Below are 23,412 nucleotides of genomic sequence, written 5' to 3'. Positions count from 1 at the left end.
AGCTATTCTCTATTATCAAAATTGGAAGAAAAATCGTTCAAATTCTCACGTAGTTTTCATTAAAAAAAAAAAGAAAACTGGAACTATTTTCAGTCACAATGTAAACTTTGCCCCTGAGATTAATCAGTGATGTAACTAAAACTGAAACATGAAATTGAATGTTCTTTCAGGGACTGTTTCACCCCATGGATGTTAACCGTTGCCATCATTGTCTATGGCCAATTTTTAGACCGCTGTGCTTGGTCTCTGCAGAAACATTGAACTTGTAGCTACTCTACAAGAGAAATAAAGGCCTACCCAGAGTCATGTTAGCTCATTTTACTCAGCAGTGTGCCCTTTCTGATCTCCTGGGCTTCGAGTTTGAATGCTGGCTCTACTTCATACTTAACTCTGTGGAAATGGGCAAGTCCAGGCTGTTTGGAGATAGTAATGCCAAAGTATTAGATGAGAATGTACTTGAAAACACTTGCACACACATATTTGGGCATAGTGAAGGCTAATCCCTCTTCCCTTCACATTACCTTTGACCTAGCACTGTGCAGTGCCACCCATTTGCCAGCTTTTGGTCTCAGAGTGGTCATAATAACACTTATGGATCACTTTTGTGCTGTGTATTATGTTGAGTACATGAATTATCATATCTTATCTTCAACAGTGGCCTTATAGTTGAGAAAATTGAGACTCAAGAGTAGTCAATCAAATGGCCCAAGGTTACATGTTAGTGGTGGAGCTGAGAGTTAAACCCAGACCAGAGCCTAGCCCTTGACCACCTCCTCACACAACCTTGTTAGCACCCAGCCTGGTGTTATCAACTTTATCCCTAGGGGACTGAAATAGAAACATTACCATCTCTACGCACCACTTTGGCTTAAAAGGTCCTGTGATGGTGTGGGTATTTTCACCTGCTTTTTATTCTACTTCCGGAAAAATTGCTTGTAGGGCTTGGCTGCCATGTGACTATTAAAAAATGGCAGGATGAATTTAGCTCTGGTATCTTGTCATACGGAATGGGACAGAGAAAAGCATGAATAAGGGCTAGGTGAATCAGAAGGTGGTTTTAGGAAGAAAGAGGGAGTTGAAAGGAGCAGGGTGAGGGAATATGAAACTCAGAACTGGACAGGTCGTCCTCAACAATTATATACTATACACTATATACTTGGCCCCTTCTTTCTCTTTAGTATATGACTGTCTCACACTCTAGCTCTTTTATATTACTGACCTATTGAAAACACTAGATAATGTGTAACTAAATTTTAATATGTCTATTCACATCTCTCTTTCCGGGTACCTTCTTCTGCATTAATTACATTTATTTAGAGCCAAGGAAGCTCTGCTGTTGTGGTAACCCAAGAAGTTAACAAGAAGTAGAGCTTCTTCTGCAGTCTAGAATTTTTAGTCTACTGCTTTAGCTGTCTACATAGAATTCTGCAGGCTTAGCTAATGAAACTTAGGAGTCTGCAGAGTTCAGTTATTCCTCTTTTCAGAACAAAATTCACTAATTAGGAGTAATGAGTCAGTTAGGTCTGAGCTAAGATATGATTTGAATTAGAAAACATTTCAAAGAAATGCAAGTATATTAAATGGCTGTTCTTATAATTATTGCACTTAAACTAATAGTGTCTTTAGAACAAGTGCTTTAATGAATATACGAGAATAATTGCCGACTAGATTATTATAAACAAATTGATGCTTGGAAAATTATGATTATTTTAAAACAAAACATTTTCTTTGTCACCTTTTCATGTTATGCTTAAAGTCTTTATTTAAAGATAATTCATCCAGTCTGAGGCTGAAGTATTATTCCACACTATCATAATGTCCAAATTAAATATGAGTGTTTGAAGTTTTTTTATATTCTTTCCACACTGTTACATTTTCAACCTCAGTCAGCATTTGTCACAGTAAGAAGTGTTCTTGTTATGTACTAAGTGGGATTAAAAAAATAAGTATTTTTAATTTAAAAAAACACACATAAAAAACACATTGGGGTTTAGTGCTTAAATGGCCTTTAGCATCTAGGCCGATGTCTTTATTTTGTAGGTGAAGAAACATGACCTGGACAGATTGTGTTTTTCCAAAAGGCATATAACTTATTAGAGGCAGAGCAGAAACTAGAAACTTGGTTTTCTAATTCTCAGTCGGGTATTGAAATTGTTTAGCCTAGACATATCTCAGGCATGACTTGATTATTGTCTCCAAGTATAAGTAACTGTCTGCCAGGGACCAGCAAGAAAGAATTGATTTACCTTGGTCAGAGGCTTAACAGATAGTGTCTTTATTCCCGAAGGATTTCAGAAAGAATTAGTAACCCTCAACTGCATAATTTAAATGGGAAGGGACTTGATCGAATGTTGTTTTAAGACCCTTTTATATTATTTCTGCAACCTAATGATTTTTAGGATAAAAATATGGTAATGGGCATACTAATATTAGAATTAAGTGTTGTCTTACTGTAAGTTCCATTTAGAAGAGTGACTGCTGCTGCTACTAGAAAAATGAGTCCAGATCACATATTTTAACCTTATCATTTATGTGTGTACCTTTGGGAGAGCACTTTATATTTCCCTTTTGTATATGTGGATAGGAAAGAGTTCCAGTTTGTTTAAAGATTAATAAACCAATTTATATTTTTTTCAAACCCTAGCCCTGGCAAATGCCACATTATGTATTCTTGAACCTATTATGTCTGTGGAAGTTGTAGCTCCAAATGAATTTCAGGGACCAGTGATTGCAGGAATTAACCGGCGCCATGGAATAATCACGGGACAAGATGGAATTGAGGACTATTTTACACTATATGCAGATGTAAGTACTGTTAGTCACTGACAACCTTGCTTTTATTATCCACAAGAGGAAATCAGAGTTAGCTTTTGTTTTTGGAAATTGTACAGCAGATTGGCACATTTCCATGGCTGAGTGTTGAATTTGTGGCTTATATGTATGTGGCAATTTCTGTACTTTGCTGTTAGAGTATCTCTTTAAGTGCAAAATCTAAAAATAAGATTCATTTCAGGTAGGCCTTTTGTGAGTATGTCATTTTCTTAGATGCATAATTACCTTTCTCATTATAGCTTTGTTTGCATAGCCATTTTATTATGTTCTAATTTATTGGGATAATATTTAATTCCCTTGCCTGTCGCTTACTTAAATCTCATGGGAGAAAGGGTTTATCACGTTACCTAAGGCCTCTTAGAAGACACTACCCTTGGCATATGGCCTGTCATTGAGGAGTCCAAGGGAAAGTTGTATTCACATTTTCACAGAAGAAACACTTGTGAGTGCTTGAGCTGCAGCTGCGTGGAGTGGGGATGAGAGGGACGGCTGTTAGTGGTGTCCGTCTGCTCCGGGAAACTGCAAGATTGGGTTTCTAGTTGTGTCTGTCAAATGAAATTATTTTCAAATAGGGTTTCTACTGTGGTAAAACAAAAACAGGTTTCTATTTGGCTTTTAATTCTTTTAAACCAGGAGTAGTTAGTTGAAACCTGAGTCTAAAGGAAGGAATTAAATGACTAAGTCTTCTCTGTATTTTTCTCAAATATTTTTCAATAAGCAATGCTGAAATATCTACTGTGTATGTTTTCAGGTCCCTCTAAATGAAATGTTTGGTTATTCTACTGAACTTAGGTCATGCACAGAGGTAAGCAAGTGTTTAAATTTTACTTCAGTGTTCTTCAGGAGACCATCCTGCAAAATCATCATTTTTGTGAAATCTTGTCTTTTCATGACTTTACTTGATAGTTGTTTAAAAAAAAAAAAATCTGCTTTTTGTTTCTGTTTTTGTGTTAAACCCCCAGGGGAAGGGAGAATATACAATGGAGTACTGCAGATATCAGCCATGTTTACCAGCTACACAAGAAGACCTTATCAATAAGTATTTGGAAGCTACAGGTCAACTTCCTGTAAAAAAAGGAAACGCCAAGAACTAACTTTCCTCACTTTGTTGCCTAACTTTAACTGTATCTGCAAGGTTTAGATATGTTAATGGATTCATGGAATAAATTCAGCCTGAAAAGAAGTAATTTTAGAAGCCCTTCCTATTATATTCAGGAGCTTCTGTTATATCATAGTTAATTCTGTGTATATCTCAATGGTTGATTGGTTTTATACCTCAAATAAAATAATATTTAATATTTATTTGAGGAAGATACTTATTTCTGTTATACTGAATAAGCTTAGAACATGTATAAACGTCCACATTTTTTCATAAGAATTTTCAACATACAGAAAAGCTGAAAAAATATTACAAAGAACAGCCATATACCTTCCATCTAGACTCAACAATGAACAATTTTGTTAAGTGTTTATCGGATAATAATTTGTCATATTTGCTTTTTCTGTTTGTTGTCCATCTATGTTGCATATGGAATTCCATTCTTCAAGTTGTTTTGCTGTATACTTGAAAGTGAATTGCATATATCATAACACTTCTTGGAGCATCACCTTTTTTGTTTAAGAGTGGATTCCTTTGTGACAACCTGGATAGCTAGCCGTAGAGGGTATCATGCTAAGTGAAATAAGTCAGAGAAAGACAAATAGTGTATGATTTTACTTAAATGTGGAGTCTAAAAAGCAAAACAATTGAACAAACATAACAAAATGGAAACAGCCTCACAGATGCAGAGAACAACCCAGTAGATGGTGGTCAGAGGGGAGGGAGGGGCAGGAGGGGTGAAATAGGTGAGGGAGATGAAAAGGTGCAAACTTCATTATGAAATAAATGAGGCACAGGGATAAAGTGTTTTCTTAAAAAAAAATGGAGAACACTTTTCAGATTTTCTAATGCTAGCTAAATTTCTAGCTGTTTTATATAGAGCTGATTGCTTCAATTTGTGGCTTCTGCAGATTTTGAACTGCTTGTTTTTAGGAATATAAATGTTACTTTTTTGCAGACCTGTGAGGTAAAAAAAAAAAAAGGCCCTTGCATATGCTATTCTTGTCTATGTTCATTTTACTGTTTCTGCAGCTTGGAACTAATAACCTACAGGGTTGGTGGCTAGTCTATTTCATCCACCTATTAAATGCTAGTTGAATTAGTCTGCTGGAATGTATCATATATTGTATTCACTGAGATTGTGAAAGAACAAATGTTAAGCTAGAGAATGTTGGACATTGCCAGGGAGTTCTACCATATTGTGCAGAACTGCTTCATCCAAAAACCATCTGATGTGAAAGACATATCCTAGTCCTTTCCCTTAGTGGATAATAGACATGAAATAACTGTTTTAAATTCCTTTGTTTTTCTTGATTTGTAGATTTGGCTCTATAACTTCAGGTTCCTAGAAAAAAAGACCTTTAAAAAGTATTGAGCAAATGTTTTCAAGGCATTTGTTAAATGCTTTAAATGCATTATCCATTTTAGTTTTCACAACCCTATGAAACTAGGTACTATTATTATGACCATTTTGTAATAGAGGAGGCAAAAGCACAGAGTAAGGTAAATAACTTATCTAAGACCACACAGCTCATTAACTTTTCAAATTGATAATGCAGTTATGATACTTATCAAACCAAGTGCATTTTCCCATGAATATGTCTGTTGCTACAGTAGCATCAAGCCTGAAAAATTGTGTTGCTTTGGCATTTCATCAGCATCTCATGCTATTCACACTGACTTTGAATATTGTTCCTGATGAGGAAATACCTTCATAGAATTTAGCACAGTTCCTCTTGCTGTTGCTAACAGTCAGAAATATTAGAACTAAGATGGATAAATTTGGAAGTGCTTTTAACTTGTTAAAACATTTTGGTTATGAAGATACGGTGCCAGAAAAGAGTTGAGATATCTAACACAACACCAGCATTTCACAGGCAACGACACAGGCCCAGCTGGTGGGAGTAACTAGAATAGGATCACATAGGAACCCATCCAGGACCAGAACCCACATCTTTTGTTAACTCATTAGTTTGGTTAGAGTTGGTAAAGACCACATACCAGCCAAAGTCTGTAAAAGGAAAAAATTAATGAGAATATTCATAAATGAGGGTTTCTTTTATACTACTGTTGTAAAGGATGATTGTTGGCTAATTTAAAGACAGTATGATTTGTGTTGGAGAATGGTAGCAGCACTAGGCCTGCTGCAGTAGCGCCCTGATTCGCAACCCTGGCAGCACTTTAAAAATCACTTGGGGAGCTTTAAAGAGAAATACCCAGGCCAACCCCTAGATACTCTGATTCTTTGCATCAAGATCAAAAGTTTTCCAGCTTATTCTAGTATACAGGCAAGGTTAAAGACCATTGCAGTATAACGTGTACCTCCAAAACATGAAATGCAGGATTTGTTCAGATGTGTCACATTATTAGTATTCTTTTGTGTGACGTTAGTGATTGGGCTATTGGTTCTTAGCTTGGTAAGTTTATCTTTAAAGATGTACAGTCAATTTTCTGTTATTCCTTGCCTCCTTGCTCACTCTTAGATTTACGTTGTGAAGTCACTAAAATTTAATACTGAAATTTTAGGATTTTTCAGATTTTAATACTTTTGAAATCTGGATGAGACTTAAAATTGATGCCAGTGAAGTGAGGCAGCCACCAGGTAAGTAGTAAATTGTGACATGTAGGAATATATCCCTTTGTAGAAAACATCTACTTGCATTGCTAGAACTGTCAATTTTTGAATTAGAGCTTTAATTGCTGCTTAAAGCGTCTTCAAATAAAACTGTAATGCATCGTTGAAATAGTTCATGTTTTCACAGGCAATTTATTGTGAGCATGGGTTCATTTATCCTTTCAAATAAGTGCCAGGCAGCATGCTAGTGATTGTAGCACTTTGAAAGTTAGGAAAGGTCACAGAACAGGTCATAGAATTTTCTAAGCTGAGAGAAATCAGTGAGATAAACTCATATGTCATGAAGCACTGTCATTCAAGGGCCAATATAGAAACTTCCAATTGACGTTCAAAAGAACTTGCTTAACTTCTAACTATTCATAACTCAGGTAGGAAAAACAAAACTATAAGTAGAATCAAATGGAATGCAGGCAAAATCCTGGTGTTATTTTGTATGTCTTAAAATTTTCGAAAATTCTAAAGAGATTAGGAAAATAAATGTGATGCTCTCTGTTACTGTCATGGGGTCAGAGTGATTCAGAATTCTTTAGACTCTTAATGAATAAAAGAGGGCTTAGGGAATTTAGAGGTTTTCATTTTATGTCAAGGCAGATGAAGTAATTTTTCTCCTCTGTTAGCTAGCAAAATCAGTATTAGTAAAACCAAGTCAGCAGTTCTAGAGTTTGTGCTAGAAAAGATGTTCTGGTGGTGAAATTGAGAAATTTTTAGTTGGTTTAACTTATAGGTTTTGTAAATTTATAAATTAGGTAATTTTTTTGTATGTCATATGTGTAGAATTCACCTTCATAATCTATTATACCGAAATCTGTTAAAGGGTTACCACCTTAGCTTCCTTACCTGATTGAATTATGATCACATTTGTGAGCCTAATCTCACTAATTTAAAATGCCTTTACAAGGATGAGAGGACTTTTAGAAAGTTGAGACAAGAAAGCTGAAACCCCTTTCTAGCTCTTAACGTGACACTGAAAGATTAAAAATCACAGGACATTGAATATGCTCTTATAATGCTCTTGGCACTTTTTTTTCCAAGATATTTAGGGAACTTCAGTTAGAAGAGTTTATTACTTGGTTCTGGCATTGTTTATCACTAGATTGTTTGATATCTTAGGGAAAGTATTTTCTCTGCATTATCATATATGTGGGAGATCTGATGTTTTCTTTAAATGATTGTTTCCAGTGCTTTGGAAAACTTACAGTCCTTAAATCCAGAGGATGTTGGGAAGATGAATGCAGAGGGGTTGGGGTTTTAAACAGAATAATACATGATCTGCCTCTGCTAAAAAGTAACAGTATAATTCATCTTACTTTTATTTTGTAAGAGTCCATGTCTTAAAATTTTTTCTATTTAGTATAAACTTTTTCAGTTTTCTACTACAGACATAAAGGTAACATTTTGATATGTTTTAAAAAGGCTGATGCTTCCTAACCAGCTACTGATCAAGGAACCCGGCTAGGGGTTTTGAGACGTGAGTATAAGCATTCCATTAAATACTAATTTTGAGAGGCAAATGCTGGCCACATTTCCTGGATCAGTTCTTCCTGCCTTGGGGAGGTACTCCACAAATCTGATAATGGTACATATTGTGCTTGTTTTTATAAATTACTTAGGCCAACACTGGGTCCAAGTTGTCCTTACAAATGAAAATTGTAAATACTTTATGTACTTTCAGTTACATCACTGTTCCATTTAATACATGTTTGCAGACACTCGGCTTTATCTCTGAGACACTCTTTTTATTTGTAAAGTTTTTATTAATATATAAATATCCTTTAATTCCAGCTTAGCACAAATTTTGCCTATATAGACAAATCTCTACCAACACATGTAACACATTTTATTTAGAAACAAACATTTAAAAGTAGATATCAAATTTAAAAGGAATACTTGCTCAAAATCATAAAAAATAGTAAAGTTCCTTTTAAACAGGTAATATTTTCCCTACAATTTGCTTTCATTGAAATATATTATCTTTTTTACATACTAGGTAGAAGCAATTTAACAACATAGAATAGTTAGCTACAATATGTTCAAAACATTGAGAAATGCAGATTTATAGATGTGACCGTCAGTTTTATTGTTACGTTTCTAAAATACTTACTGGTCCAGCTGCAGCGTACACTGACTGACTTGGTTTTACATTTTAGGGCTGAAACCCCGAGGAACCTGCAGAGTAACTGTTTAGCACTGAGCAGAGTTCAGTTTGCATGTGCTCCCACAGTTAAAAACTAAACCAAACCAATCGAAAAACAAAAATCCCAGTATCTTTTAATTTTTGAGTATTTACTTGTAATCACAGGCTTTCCCAAATGATTAGAATGCCTTATACCTTGGCTATTTTACTAGAATAATGATTTAGGCTATTTAGTATAATCATTTTGTTCAGAATTTGGTATAAACAGATCTTTTTTGCTTTTCAGAAATTACTAAGCTCTGTCGGTGCCACAGCTGATGCCTCTTCAGTTCCAGAGGCTTCTTCTGGTGTCTGTAGCTCTTGACAGTGGTACTTCACCTTCAGTGGTTTGCCGGGGTACCAGACCAAGTGAATATGACAGGGAATCATTTCCTGGGAAATAAGAGTTCTAAAATATTACGATCTGCAAAAACTTGTGGTTTAAACAGTTCTATATACCGTTTTGTTTTACCTGTGTTGAGAATTCATGGAGTAGAACAGTATAATCAAAATCTATTGCGTCTTCGTTTGTTTTCTAGAAGAAGAAAGAAAGAGTTAGTGCGATAGATAGTGTGGGTTTATATTAGCTTAGAATTTGGAAGGCTCGTCTTATATCACCTGCCTTGAATGGGTGGATGGGTGCCTTGAATCACCTGCCGCCTCTTTGATTCTAGCCTCATCTCCTTTGGTGGTATCCTGCATTAAGATGTGGAAGTTGTTGATTCTTACTGTTTTGCCACTGTCATGATAATCTAGTAAGGTCCTTCTGTCACTTTTTCTCTCTTAATATTTATGGGTTTTGATGGAGATTAAGGTCTATGAGAATAGGGAGAATCTTTTGACAACCTAAGGAATCTAGATACTGTATATGCACCTCAAGCTGATTTATAGCCCTGATATGCCAGGCAGTAAGACAAGGGGCAGGGCAATCAGGATTTCTAGAAGGACACCATGGGCCAGGTTCTCTGCTAGGCACTTTATACATGTTCTTACGGAATTCTGTCTTGCAAGAATATGTATTATGAGCCTTCTTTTACAGGGAAGGCAACTTGAGGTTACAACTAGTAGGTGACAAGTGGGGATTCAAACCCAGATCTACTGACTCCACCACCCATATCCTTCATGCTGTACCACACTGCTTCTAAAACCAGCACATTTTATAGGTAAGCAGGCAGTCTCCCTCAGCTCTTTTATTCTCTTGATTTCTATAAATTTTAAGAGTGACTAAACTGATTTCCTGCTTTCTTTTTGACAGTAACTGTTTTGAGGGGAAAAGGTTGGGGCACAAAAGTGCTTATCCCTTTACTAGTAAAAATGGAAGAGAAGGAGTAAAAAAATTAATTTGGATTATGATTTTAATCTACCAGGCTTTCATTGAGACTAAGAATATGCAAAAACAGGGCTTCCCCGGTGGCGCAGTGGTTGAGAGTCCGCCTGCCGATGCAGGGGACACGGGTTTGTGCCCCGGTCCAGGAGGATCCCACGTGCCGCGGAGCGGCTGGGCCCGTGAGCCATGGCCACTGAGCCTGTGTGGCTGTGCTCCGCAACGGGAGAGGCCACAGCAGTGAGAGGCCTGCGTACAGCAAAAAATAAAAAATAAATAAAAATAAATAAAAAAAAAGAATATGCAAAAACAAAAAGGACTTGATATTAAGTTTTATCTTCCCTTTGCTTACAGTGATGAAGACTTTTACAAGCCATGAAATTTCCATCAGGTGGAGGGGGTACTGGAGGGATATGATACAAGAGAGGGCCTGGATCAATCAGAAAGTGACTGCTTTTCTGTGGTACTTTTTTGCGTCATTGGGTAGGTTTCCCTTACTGCCTTGCAGTGTACCCATGAATGGTGAAAGCAAATATCCAAAACACAGGCTGCAAAGTCAGAATTCATGAGAGAAAATTTAGCATCTTTTATCTAAAGGAACAGTTTCTGGAGGCTCCAGTTATCACTTGGGCATTGCTGGGTTTGGGGGTCCATTTAGCCTTGTCTGACTCTTATCTGGTGACGATGTTGACCTTGGACTATATTGACACAGCTGGCTGCTGTGCTGTGTAATTTTCGTCTCAGACTTTTGTGCTGCCTGCACTTTTTCTCAAGGTCTGTTTACCATGTATTTCTACAGTTAAAAAATTGGTCTTATAAAGTTTTTTCAGGACAGTGCCTCTTTCTGTTTCTGAAAATAGCGTTAAGGAGATCATGGCAATCTCCAGATTTTAGGCAAAAAGGAAGAAAGACTTGAAACAAATCATGGCGTTCCAAGTCCATCTGACAAACTTCTGCTCAATACCAAGTGTTACCCATTTTTTAATAATCCAAACAAAAATTTGGATTATTATAATGCTTGGGCACCCTCTTCATTTAATTAAGACCTTCCTCAGTAAGGCTCCTGAGACACACCTCATGTTTCTGTTCATAGATTCTTCCTTCTTCAGGGGGAAGCGCCCTTAGACCAAACCAGGCCTTATTAAAGAGCTGCAGCCCAGACATGGCGCAGCCCAGCCTGGCAAAGTACCCAGGGGGCACTGCCCACACCAAGCAAGGCTCTGCCAGGAAGCCATCATTTTTAACACTCAGAAATAATCTTGGTTTTGTTCAAATCATCACATATGTCAAATCCTTATAGTCCAAATTGATGATTTACTGTCACATTTTTCTGATAACCTAGCACTTTAATCTTCCTAGAGACAGAATGAAGTATTTGGTTTCTTACTCGTGACCTACCCTACCCCTACTGCTCCCCTCCCCACTAAAAAAAAAAGGAATGATCCCTAGCAGAACAAGTGTGGTTTTAGTAGAGAATAAGTTGGCTTAGGTTATTAATATACGCTATCAAAAGTTGATATTTTTTTAATTGAAGTTTAGTTGATTTACAATGTTGTTAGTTTCTGGTATACAGCTAAGTGATTCAGTTATACATATTCTTTTTAATATTTTTTCCATTATGGTTTATTACAGGATATTGAATCTAGTTCCCTGTGATATACAGTAGGTCCTTGTTGGTTATTTTTTAAATAAATTTATTTATTTTTGACTGCGTTGGGTCTTCGTTGCTGCGCTCAGGGGCTTTCTCCACTTGCGGTGAGCGGGGGCTACTCTCCGTTGCAGTGTGCGGGCTTCTCATTGTGGTGGCTTCTCTTGTCGCAAAGCACGGGTTTTAGGCACGCGGGCTTCAGTAGTTGTGGCACGCAGGCTGTAGAGCGCAGGCTCGGTAGTTGTGGCGCACGGGCTTAGTTGCTCCACAGCATGTGGCATCTTCCCAGACCAGGGCTCCAACCCATGTCCCCTACATTGGCAGGCAGATTCTTCACCACTGCACCACCAGGGAAGTCCATATCTATTTTATATATAGTAGTTTGTATCTGTTAATCCCAAAGTCCTAATTTATCCCTCCCCCACCCACCCCCTTTCCCCTTTAGTAACCGTGTGTTTTCTACGTCTGTGAGTCTACTTCTGTTTTGTAAGTAAGTTCATTTGTTTCATATTTTAGATTCCACATATAAGTAATAGTGTATGGTATTTGTCTTTCTCTTTCTGACTTATTTCACTTAGTATGAGAATCTCTAGGTCCATCCATGAAGCTGCAAATGGCAGAATTTCATTCTTTTTTATGACTGAGTAGTATTCTGTTGTGTGCTTATACCACATCTTCTTTATCCATTCATCTGTTGATGGACACTTAGGTTGCGTCCAAGTCTTGGCTGTTGTGAATAGTGCTGCTGTGAACGTTGGGGTGCATGTATCTTTTCAAGCTATAGTTTTCTCTGGATGTATGCCCAGGAGTGGGATTGCTGGATCATATGGTAACTATTTTTAGTTTTTTAAGGAACCTCCATACTGTTCTCCATAGTGGCTGTATCAATTTACAATCCCACCAGCAGCTGTAGGAAAGTTCCTTTTGCTCCACACCCTCTCCAGTATTTTGTTACTTGTAGATGTTTTAATGATGCCCATTCTGACCAGTGTGAGGTGGTACCTCATGGTAGTTTTGATTTGTATCTCTCTAATAATCAGCAATGTTGAGCATCTTTTCCTGTTGGCCATCTGTATGTCTTCCTTGGAGAAATGTCTGTTTAGATCTTCTGCCCATTTTTTGATTGGATTTTTTTTGATATTGAATTGTAGGAGCTGTTTGTACATTTTGGAAATTAAGCCCTTGCTGGTCGCATTGTTTGCAAATATTTTCTCCCATTCCGTAGGTTGTCTTTTCGTTTTGTTTATGGTTTCCTTTGTTCTGCAAAAGCTTATAAGTTTGATTAGGTCCCAGTTGTTTATTTTTGCTTTTATTTCTACTGCCTTGGGAGACTGACTAAGAAAACATTGCTACAATTTATGTCAGAGGACGTTTTGCCTATGTTCTTTTCAAGGAGTTTTATGGTGTCAAGTCAAAAGTAGATTTCTTAGCAGAATAAGGTAGATACGATGGTTTCTGTAATGTACTGTCGGCCGATGGAGGCCTCTAGTTAGGGTGAAGACTTGGGCTGGCTGCCAGTGATGTGCTGCCGGTTAGATAGTCTGGGATGCTGACAGTATCTGGTACTGATAAGATTTGGAACAATGCTGGAAAAGTAACAGTTTTACTTTTCTCAGTTCACATTAAAGAAAGGCTAAAGGGTGTCAGGAAAGTCCTTATCCGTTTTTTTTTTTTCTAGCCATCAGTATCTCCCCTGCCCTTGGCTTAGTCCTCATGGTTTGGGAATGACATCTGTTCTTCAGTCCTAAGGCAATAACTGCCGGTAAGATGGGTCTTATATTTGTATTGCAGCTATTTCTTAGCCTACTCTTCTCTCAGGCTGTGTTCATTTGGGGCTGTGAAGTTTATAAGGCTGCACTGCCTTACACAATTGGATTATCCCTGAGTGGAGAGATAGTAATTCCCACCCAGTAAGCTTTTGGAAAAAACTATAATCCCTATAGATTCCCGAGCTACCTTGGGCCACGGGCACCTCCAGTCACTCCCTGCTTCTCTGTCTTTGCTTTGTCAGCCCTACTGTCCTGCTTCTAGTCTCCAGGGACAGTCCCTAGACTTTCTGATTGTAGTGACTTTTTTAGAAATTGTTGCTTGTTTTGCTTGTTGTTATGTAACTTGGATGGGAGGCCGCCTGGGAATACTGGGTGCTGTAGGCTTTAAAAAAAAAAAACTCTAATCTGAAATGCATATCAGCCTTAATCCAAATTTTCCAATTGCTTCAGTATTTTAGCTTTATGTTAGTTTCGAGGGCTTCATTCAATAAGCTTGTTGACCCTCATTTCATAGCCCTAAGAGAAGAAGTCATTTGCCTTAGGTGACCCAACCAAGTCAGCTGCATCTTCAATTACTATTTATCTAAAACACAGACACCACAGGGTAAAAAAATCTAAAAGTCCTGTTCCCCCTGCATTTTTGTTTTCTTAGCTCTACAATTACATTTGTCCCCACTTTCCCACTTGTAGGGATATTAATGGACAGATGATGGACATCAAAGAAAGACAGACTGGCTAGAATGAGTGAGAAATGGGGCTGCTGTTTTCAAGCCATAGTAAGTCCTGGTGTTTACTTAGGTGATGTGTCATTTATAAATGCAGAAGAATGGAAAACAATGCCATTAAAAGATCCTAATTTTTTCTCGTGTCCCTGTTGCTCTATTCTTATTGAGTTTTCCTCTGACATTCATTAAAATTAGTTCTATTATCTTGACGCCATTTTCTACACTCAACAAAAAATTTCCCCTAACTTCTCAGTTAAAGGAAAAGCCTTCTGTTGAGGACGTGATTGTCTTGGTAGACGAGAGAAACTTTTTACCTGCAGCCAAAGAATCGGTGCTGTGCCCTAACTCCTGGTGTAACAGCAGTCAATTACACGGCCATTTCTATCAAAGCCACTCCATAGGGGAAAGAAACGTTCATTTCGATAAGGAATGAAACTACATTTCAAACAGTTGTCTGCTTCACAAGTGGCCTTTGAAAGGTACACCGAGCTATTACCAGCATGAATAATGCTGGCTGGACGCCAGGCAACTCCTTGTACTCAGAAGATACTCACTGCTCTCCATCCATGGCGAATGTACTGCTTCAGCCACCCGTGAAGAAAACGATTTTTAGAAATGTGTACTTATGGTTGGCTCAGCCTGCCTCTGAGTAGTTGATACTGTTTACTCTGGAAGTGCCCCTCCCTCTCCACATGACAGGTGCCTGACAAAACCCCCCACTCAGCCACCTCCTTGTCCGCACCCCACCAGTTGAGTGACTGGCCCTTCTCTACATTCGCGACCACAGACCTTCAGAGGCCTGCAGTGCTGCGTGATGCTCGAATCCACGCACTCCCACCCCCTCTCACCTCCTGTTCCATCCTCACGCTCAGCTGGTGACTTTGCCTCATTTTTCACTGAGAAGACAGAAGCAGTCAGGAAAGAACTTCCACAGGCCGCCACGTGATACCCACCCTCCTACCAGCATCTGTGCCACATTGAAAGCCTTGCTCCAGGTGAACTCTGTGCCCTTGTCCAGTCATCTCCTGGATCGATCATATCCTCTCTTTATCTCCTCAAAGATGTTAACTCCAACAAGTCTTCCTTCTCTTCCCTACAAGTCCTACTTTGCCCCTCGCTACTGGATTTTTCTCATCAACATATAAATATGCCGTTAAATTGCCCAATCTAAAAATACAACGGAAAACCCTCCTTCAACCCTGTGCTTACGCATCCTCCAGCTCTAGCCCCCTCCCTCCCTTTTACTCCGCTTTATAGCTAAATCCCTTGAAAGACATGGAGTGTCCGCTTCCTCTCCCGTTCTTTCCTGAACCTATTCTAATCAGGACTTTGCACACACTGTGCCAGTGAGGCATCTCTTGATAAGCTCTCCATCTGCTTCCAGCTCGCCTAAACCTAATGGCAGTTCTCGGTCCTCATCTTTCTTGACCTTCCAGCAGCATTTGATAGTCAGTTCTCATCCTTGAAACACTTTTTTTTCCCTCATATCTCTAAACCCTCTAAAGTTGGAAGTGTTCCAGGACTCAATCCCTACATAACCTTCCTCCGTTTACACTCATTCTCTCATCTCATCCACTCTTGAGGCTTTAAAAACCATCTATGTGGTGATGACTCCAGCCTAGACATCTCCCCTGAACTTCAGACTCTTATGTCCAGATGACGATACAAATTCTCTGCTTGGTTATGGAATTTAGAATGCTCCAACTCAAGCTAATTTCCACCCAAATCTGTTCCTCTGTAGTCTTCCCCAATCAGTAAGTGAAAACTCTATCCTTCCATCCAGTTACTCAGGCCAAAATCATAAGAATCATCCTTGACTTTTCTCATTCTTGGATATATCCATATCTAACCCATCAACAAATACTGCTGGTCTACCTTCAAAATGCAAACACTTCTCACCACATCCACTGCTGCCACCCTGGTCCGAGCTACCACCAGGCCTTGCCTAGGCTACTGCAATACATTACTGCTCTCCTTGCTTCCACCCTTGTCTATCTATCTACAGTCTGTTCTCAACACAGCAGCCAGAATGATCCTGTTGTAAGTCAGATCGTGTCACTTCTCTGCTAAAAACCCTGTAGTGAGTAAAAGACAGGGTCCTTCTAATGGCCTTCCATGAACTGACCGCCTCCATCCGATCTCATCTCCCGGCACGCTCCCCTTGCTCAATCTCTTGCAGCCATACCGGCCTCACTGCTGTTTCTCCAACCCATCAGCCACAATGCTGCCTCCGTCCCCTCTGTCTGAAATGCCTTCCCTTCTGGAGGCGTGGCTCACTCTCACTTCCCTTAGGCCTCTGCTCCAGTGTCACCTCTGCTTAAATTAGAGGGGCCTTGCTTTAGACTAAAGTTTAATTCTGTCAATACCCTGCATTCCCTTTTCCCTACTTTATTTTTCTCCATAGCACCTACCACATATTTACTTGTTTATCGCTTCACTGTCTTTCTTCTCTTGGTAGAATTAGTCTCAATAAGGAGAGCTACACTGAGTTTTTTGTTTAGTGCTATATCCTCAGTCCCCACAACCATACCTGGCATTCAGATATTTATTGAGTTAATGAAATGCAATTAAAACTCTTGCCACAGAACTAGAAGTTCACATTAATTTAGTCTAAGAACATTGCATTGGTTGTATCTCTTGTGGTACAAGTTAATTGTCAGTTTTTCTTACCCACTGCTTCACACTGCTGAGCTGTGCCATGTAGTAGTGTAAAAACTGTGTTGTCTTTTCCCACATCACGTAAGAGCTGCCCAGAAAAGCTAAATCCCAGATGGGTCTCAGAGAGGGATCAATATGTCCATGACTATCTGAGGGCACACAAAAAAGTACATTCATATTAAGACGTTTTCAGGACAAAATATTCCAAGTTTCAGTAGTGAAGTGTGACTGTCTGTTTCTGTATTGTATGCAATCTTACATGCTTCAACTTGCCCTGCTAAGTAAAGCTACTATAAAACAGTTTTAAGGGCTATTTGCTGTACAATATAAGTGCAAACTAAGAGCTATAATGATACTCAAAGTTAATCTAAAACCTTTAATCTAAAATCTCTTAATTAGATGGAAACATCTATCAGTTATCTTCTCCACATTACCTTCTGGTTTGGGTCTACAGTCAATGTGCTGGTCTTTGACAATCTAGCAGACGTCTTTGTCCTTCTCTGATCCTTGGCGTTAAAGCTAATCTGCGTATTGGCAGCATCTGTCACTTTTGACCACATGAAGAAATCAAGTGGGTTTTTCCTGTGGCATTGTTTTTGGAACTGCAATCTTTTAAATTCAGCAAACATTTATAAAAAAATCTACTTAATATCAGATACTGCTATAGGTAGGGATACAATGACTAATAAATTACCTCTTGTGACTTTTAGGAACTCAGATTGTAGCAAGTAATTTATGAGCTATTCATGGACCATCATTTATGCAGTTTGAAAGAGATAGTGTATGTTAAAGCCCAATAATAGTATAATATGTGAGGAATACGAACAGCTTATTAGGAAATGAATCCTTCTTAGTAAAATAATCTTTCGCATAAATTCTGCTCTGTATTGGTAGAACTAGACTTGGCTGGTTTATAGTGGTAGTCAATTCAAAAGGCATTCACTGATTGCTTGGGTGCTGTGAGAGATGCAAAGAGAGGCCCTACCCTCCACTTGCCTGTGGAAATGCAGCTGACACCTTCCTTAAGAAAAACGGAGGATCAGAGAGCTGAGGGGACACAGGGAGGGGGAGGTTTCTTTGGGCTGAAGAGGTTGGGGACAGCTTGACAGCGATGAGATTTGAGCTGAGCCTTGAATTCCTGTCGTGTGTGTGGAAGCGAGAGAGTGACAGACTTCCTTCGTCTTACAGTGCCACTAGGAGTTTAACTTGTGAGATCAAAACGAATTACCACAGGAGAAGAATTAGTTACACAAAATACTGTGAATAATGAGGACAACTGAAAGTTACAAATGCCAGTAGCACTGCTACAGAGTCACTTCGGACTTTGGTTATCCCCAGGTCCCCAGTCTTTTCTTTTGTATGTCATATAGTTGGGCTCATCTATAGGAAGTTTATGAATTCATTAGAAGAGGAGAAATTTCTACTCTTCATAAAAACCAGACAACTACTTTTTTTAGGGGAAAAACAGTGCAGAGCAAGGATAGCCTAAAATGGATTAGATCTTCTCACTTAGCAGTTGTAGAGAAAACTGCTCAACAGTCAAATACCCTGGATTGATTAAATACTGAATGGGATCTGCTGAGATCTGAACTGGCTGCTCCAACATAGGTTTTGATTCAACTTATCTAAAACCAAACCTTTTCAGTTTTAAGTAGATAATTTTAGATATACAGGCTATAAGCACCATTAAACATCTCTGAATTTAAAGTGACAAGAGAACTTGTAGATTTTGTTGATGAAAACGTGCCCTATATTAAGCAAAAAACTTTTTCAAAGCTTCATAGCAGCCACATTAAGTTAGACTGTTACAGAATAATCCTTGTGGGCATACAGGACTTAACATGATCCAGTTAACCTGCATTATTAAAAATTGTCCAAAATCTAGAGACCCTTTCAAAGAAAGGGTCCAATACGATTTCTAAGATTTGTGTTTTAAGAAGAATATATAAAACCCTATTTCCCCAACTAATGCTAATGAGGGGACCAATCCCTAAATAACCGTAGATTTTAAGTATTAGTCATTGGCCCATTTATTTCAGGCAGTTAAATATAAACAAATGCTACTACAATGTAAGATTCTGAATTTTCTTCATAATTCTTTGGAACAGGATTTAATCCAAGTTGTCAGAGAACTATAATGCGAATGAGCCAAGCTTCTGAATTTGAGAAATGCCAAGGTGCAGTATCCCACCTCCGGGTTTTTCAGAACACTTAGTCTCAGTAATGGATGGGACACAGATGCGGCCAGAAATGGAGACCACAGGTCCTCCACGCTGACGCGGGTCTGTCACAGTCTCCGGGCAAATGAGTGAACTGAGAGAGAGACAGTGGGGCAGGGAGCGCTGTGGTGGTCAGATGTCAAGCTTAATACCCCAGTGCAAGTCCAGAGATGACTTCTGTGGTTTTGGAGATTGGATTTGCCGGTAAGTGCCGAGTGTCAGCTGCTGTCCACAGACCCTGCTGAGTGCCAGCGCAAATGGGCTCTGCTTCACTTCAGCTGAGTCACTTCAGAGGCAGGGCTCATTTCTTATAAGAGACGGCACCACCGCCCATTAGCTCTGGACCTAAAATGAGATCAGCCTGACTCCACTGCAGCCTCCCAGCAAGGCCCCGAGACAGCTCGCCCGGCCCTGGTGCAGAAGGCCATGATGCACACGACAGAGGCCCTGGACGGGGTCCCATCACCAAAGTTTCCAAAGCCACCACCAGAAACCTCTAGAATTTTTCTCCTCAGCTTCTGGACTCAACCCTGAGAACTGCACTCCTACGTGTGGGTCCTGCTGCAAAGACCTCCATCTCTTCTCCCTAGAGTCCGGCTCTTGCCCTGCCCTGCGTCTGGGATGAGAAGTGGGCAGATTAAAGGGGCACAGATAGTTTTCAATGAAGTCACTGTATTGTACTCGAGGGGGAAAACAGGAAAAGGATACTTCTGAATTTTGTTCAGATAATCAGGTGTACCACATTCTGTAGTTGAATTAAATTGCCATTTGGGGGATACATTTTTAGATGATCATTTTTTAAACATAGATCGTTATTGGAGTATAACTGCTTCACAATATACTGTGTTAGTTTCTGCTGTCCAACAAAGTGAATCAGCCATATGCATACATATATCCCCATATCTCCTCCCTCTTGAGTCTCCCTCCCACCCTCCCTATCCCACCCCTCTAGGTGGTCACAAAGCACCGAGCTGATCTCCCTGTGCTATGCGGCTGCTTCCCACTAGCTAGCTGTTATTACATTTGGTTGTGTATATGTCCATGCCACTCTCTCACTTTGTCCCAGCTTACCCTTCCCTCTCCCCGTGTCCTCAAGTCCATTCTCTATGTCTGCGTCTTTATTCCTGTCCTGCCCTTATGTTCTTCATAACCATTTTTTTTTTTAGATTCCATATATATGTGTTAGCATACAGTATTTGTTTTTCTCTTTCTGACTTACTTCACTCTGTATGACAGACTCTAGGTCCACCCACCTCACTACAAATAACTCAATTTCGTTTCTTTTTATGGCTGAGTAATATTCCATTGTATATATGTGCCACATCTTCTTTATCTATTCATCTGTCGATGAACATTTAGGTTGCTTCCATGATCATTCTTTTTAAGATATAGTAATGACATGCACTCCTGAATATAGAAATTCCAGATATTGGTTCATACCAGGTATGCTGACAACATCCAAGAGGTTTTTAAGTTGCTTCATGTACTTGTAGAGCTGATAATCTTCTTCTTGTCTTGTCTTCTTCTCAATGAGCCGAGTACATGTTATATTAATGGCCGGTCTGGGTTTCTCGTTCCTGAAAAACACTCGAGCAGAACATTTCCCCAGATGTTCCTTACCTTCCTGAAATAAAGATTTTGGAATTAGAATGGTTCCTTATCACTCCCCACTCACTCCAATGAAAAACACACGTAAGATCGGGGAGTTCCTTGTACATGGCAGGTATGCACTGGCATCCATATGTAGTATGCTTTGCTTTGTAGAAAATGATTTCTGTGCTCACAGCCAAACACAACAATCTTGTCTTTGCTGTCATTTAAAAAACTCCTGCTTCCTGATGGTGCCCTTATGAAAGAATGCTGGGCCTCTTCCAGAGAAATACCACTGACATCTGTGAGTGCTACTCGGCTCAAACCTCTAGCTAGGATGGAGGTACTTTCCTCTCTACCGTGGACCAACCAACATAATGCTTACTTGGCCCTCAAGCCGGCCGACTTGAACCAAAAGGAAGCTGATTCCCATCAACACAAATGACAGTGTCTTCATGCTGCCTGATGAATTCAGTCCTCTTATTCCAATTTTACAGTTTAAGACAAGTTTAAAGAGGAACCTACTCCATGTCTCACAGCTAGTAAGTGGTAAGCCAGGACCTGAGCTGTGTCTTGTGTCATGCCAGGGCCCCAGCTCTGTGAGAACGCCATCTCTCTACTCCGAGGTCTAATCTAGAAGAAGTGGAGGGACAGATCACCCAAATGGGACTGATTCAACTACCTGAGTGACCGAGGGAAGTCTGCTTGCACTCATATTTAAAGGTAGACACACTGAGTGTTCTGGGATCTCCCTCACTTACTTTCCAGTCCAGAGACACATGGAGCTGGGTAAGCTGGATGCTTTAAGTAGACATCAAGGGTACAACTCATTTCTGGGACGGTGCTTCTCCACTCTTTTAGGTCACTGATTCCTTAACCCGACAATAAAAGCCAGGGAACCAATTCCCAGAAAAATGCACATTCACTCATACCATCCACTGGGCCTAGAATCTGAGGGAGTTCATGGCGGCACTCAAAACCCATCCATGGGCTGTAACTCCTGTTACAACATGGTTGGTTGAGCAACTGAGTTCTTTTCACGTTTACAGTCATTTAAACTGGGTGGAGTCCCAGTTAAGACAACAAAAAGAAAAAGCCCACAATGAAACCATACTTAAAATTGGATCTGCTAAATAAGCCCCCTCCTTGAACTAATGCAAAAAAAGTGAAATAGGCGTTCCAGTAGGCAACGTCTTCTCCTGTAGTGCTGGTTTACAGGAGAGCAAATTTAAGTGGTACATTAAAATCCTAATGATCGGTGCAATACAGGAAAACGGTGAAGGGAGCGATGGGGAAGCGGCTTATGAAAGGCAGAAGACAGGGCTGGTACGTGGACTCTTTTGATGTCAAAACCGTTTCCAGGGAAGAGAAAAGGCAATAGGTATCGTCCCCTTTTGTTTTTCTTTCCCTTTCCCCCCAGACAGCTCCACAGAATCAAAACAGTTGCCAGAAGATGAAAGAACTCTCCCTACCTCCCGAAAGGAAGCATTTCAATTAGCTAGCCCTTCAGAGAAGCACAGTAGGTCAAAGTAATCTAGTAATTGTTTTCCTTTTAGCTTTAATCTAACACTTCCGTTTGCAACACAGAAACCAAAAGCACCTTCCTTATGCTTTAAGAAAACTTTAATTCTTAGGTTAATTAGCAAAGTTGGCGTAGTGTTTTCTTGTCAGAGCTTGTTTGTGAATGCTGGTAAGCTTTCTTCCAGAAGCATCAGCCGGAGGCGTTATGCCTTCTCCGAAGCTCCGCCTTCCTGAGACACCGTAATGCCCATGCTGCCTGCTCATCCCCCGCTCTGACTCCGCGCCACACAAAGGGGTTTGGGCTGGTCCCTCCACCCCGGTTCCTGCCTCCCAGCCTGGCCCAGCCCTGGGAAGTCCATCTGGCTCTAATTTCTGTATGCGTCCGCTGTTTCCTCTCTTCTTGCGAAGGGGGAGGTGGTGGGGAAAGGAAACTTGGCGACCGTGGCCCGCTGGGTCAGAAGGAGAGGCTGAAGATGCCTGCGGCGCACGTGGGCTGCTCTGAGTTGCGGAATGCCTCTGTGCACGGAAGCTCCTGGAGGTGGCCTCGTGCTATGCCGGCCCGCTAACGAGAAATGCCACCAGCTGACAGGAGAGAAGGTTGGCATTTGAGAGTGAATCATTCTGGGGATTCGGAGGTGCTAGGGAGGGGCACCGGGTCCAAAGGGGGTGTGAAACGCCCTCCCAGCGGCAGAGGAAGGAGGGGACGGCGGCTGTGTGGACGCGGTAAAAGGAACCCTGTGTGAGACCATGAAGTGGTCCTGCCTAGCGCTGTCTTCAATTCTGGAGAACAAGTAGAAAACAAAGCAGGAAAGAAAAAAAAAAAAGGCAAACCTCCAGGTCACTACATATTAAGATTCTCACTTAAAAAAAAAATTCATACAAGTTGTTAATAGCACACTTCACAAACCATGGCAGCTTACCTCTGGGTTGTAGAGCTCCGTGGTAAACACCAGGTCAACTTTATATTCCTTCTTTTGATTAATCTGAAACACAGAAGTAGAACTTTAGCCTCGTGGAAGCTCTGTTAACACCTTCATATCCAAGAACCGCTCGCTCTCTGAGAAAAACATGACATGCAAATTGCAGCTCTAGCATTCGTACCTGAATAAAATCGGTGATTTTTTACAAAGAGAAAAGATCCCAAATTTTGGGCTGATCATGACACTGCTGGCTGATTTGACAGCTACTCACAAGGAGGGAGGCTGAGAGGGGGAAGCAG

The 23,412-nt window shown here is 40.0% G+C and overlaps 2 protein-coding genes across 3 annotated transcripts in view; one reads left to right on the top strand and one right to left on the bottom strand.

The window, feature by feature from the left end:
- Positions 1-4,913, top strand: part of GFM1 (G elongation factor mitochondrial 1) — a 42,753-nt gene extending 37,840 nt beyond the window's left edge. For both annotated transcript variants that reach the window (XM_029215278.1, XM_029215279.1), the window contains exons 16-18: positions 2,645-2,805; positions 3,584-3,637; positions 3,795-4,913. In XM_029215278.1, the coding sequence (XP_029071111.1) occupies positions 2,645-2,805; positions 3,584-3,637; positions 3,795-3,926 (347 nt within the window). In that variant the 3' untranslated portion in view covers positions 3,927-4,913. The remainder of the gene's footprint in view (positions 1-2,644; positions 2,806-3,583; positions 3,638-3,794) is intronic.
- Positions 4,914-8,828: 3,915 nt separating this feature from the next.
- Positions 8,829-23,412, bottom strand: part of RARRES1 (retinoic acid receptor responder 1) — a 41,170-nt gene continuing 26,586 nt past the window's right edge. The window contains exons 2-6 of the mRNA XM_029214125.1: positions 23,114-23,176; positions 20,523-20,706; positions 16,876-17,012; positions 9,212-9,274; positions 8,829-9,132 (exon numbers count right to left, since the gene is read on the bottom strand). Of these exons, the coding sequence (XP_029069958.1) occupies positions 8,983-9,132; positions 9,212-9,274; positions 16,876-17,012; positions 20,523-20,706; positions 23,114-23,176 (597 nt within the window). The 3' untranslated portion in view covers positions 8,829-8,982. The remainder of the gene's footprint in view (positions 9,133-9,211; positions 9,275-16,875; positions 17,013-20,522; positions 20,707-23,113; positions 23,177-23,412) is intronic.

Source organism: Monodon monoceros, unplaced genomic scaffold (assembly GCF_005190385.1).
Source record: "Monodon monoceros isolate NGI ecotype Baffin Bay Population unplaced genomic scaffold, NGI_Narwhal_1 Super_Scaffold_11, whole genome shotgun sequence".
In the NCBI taxonomy this organism is placed as follows: domain Eukaryota; kingdom Metazoa; phylum Chordata; class Mammalia; order Artiodactyla; family Monodontidae; genus Monodon; species Monodon monoceros.
Note: the sequence above shows the minus strand (reverse complement) of the source record. Positions and strands in the feature narration are given on the sequence as shown.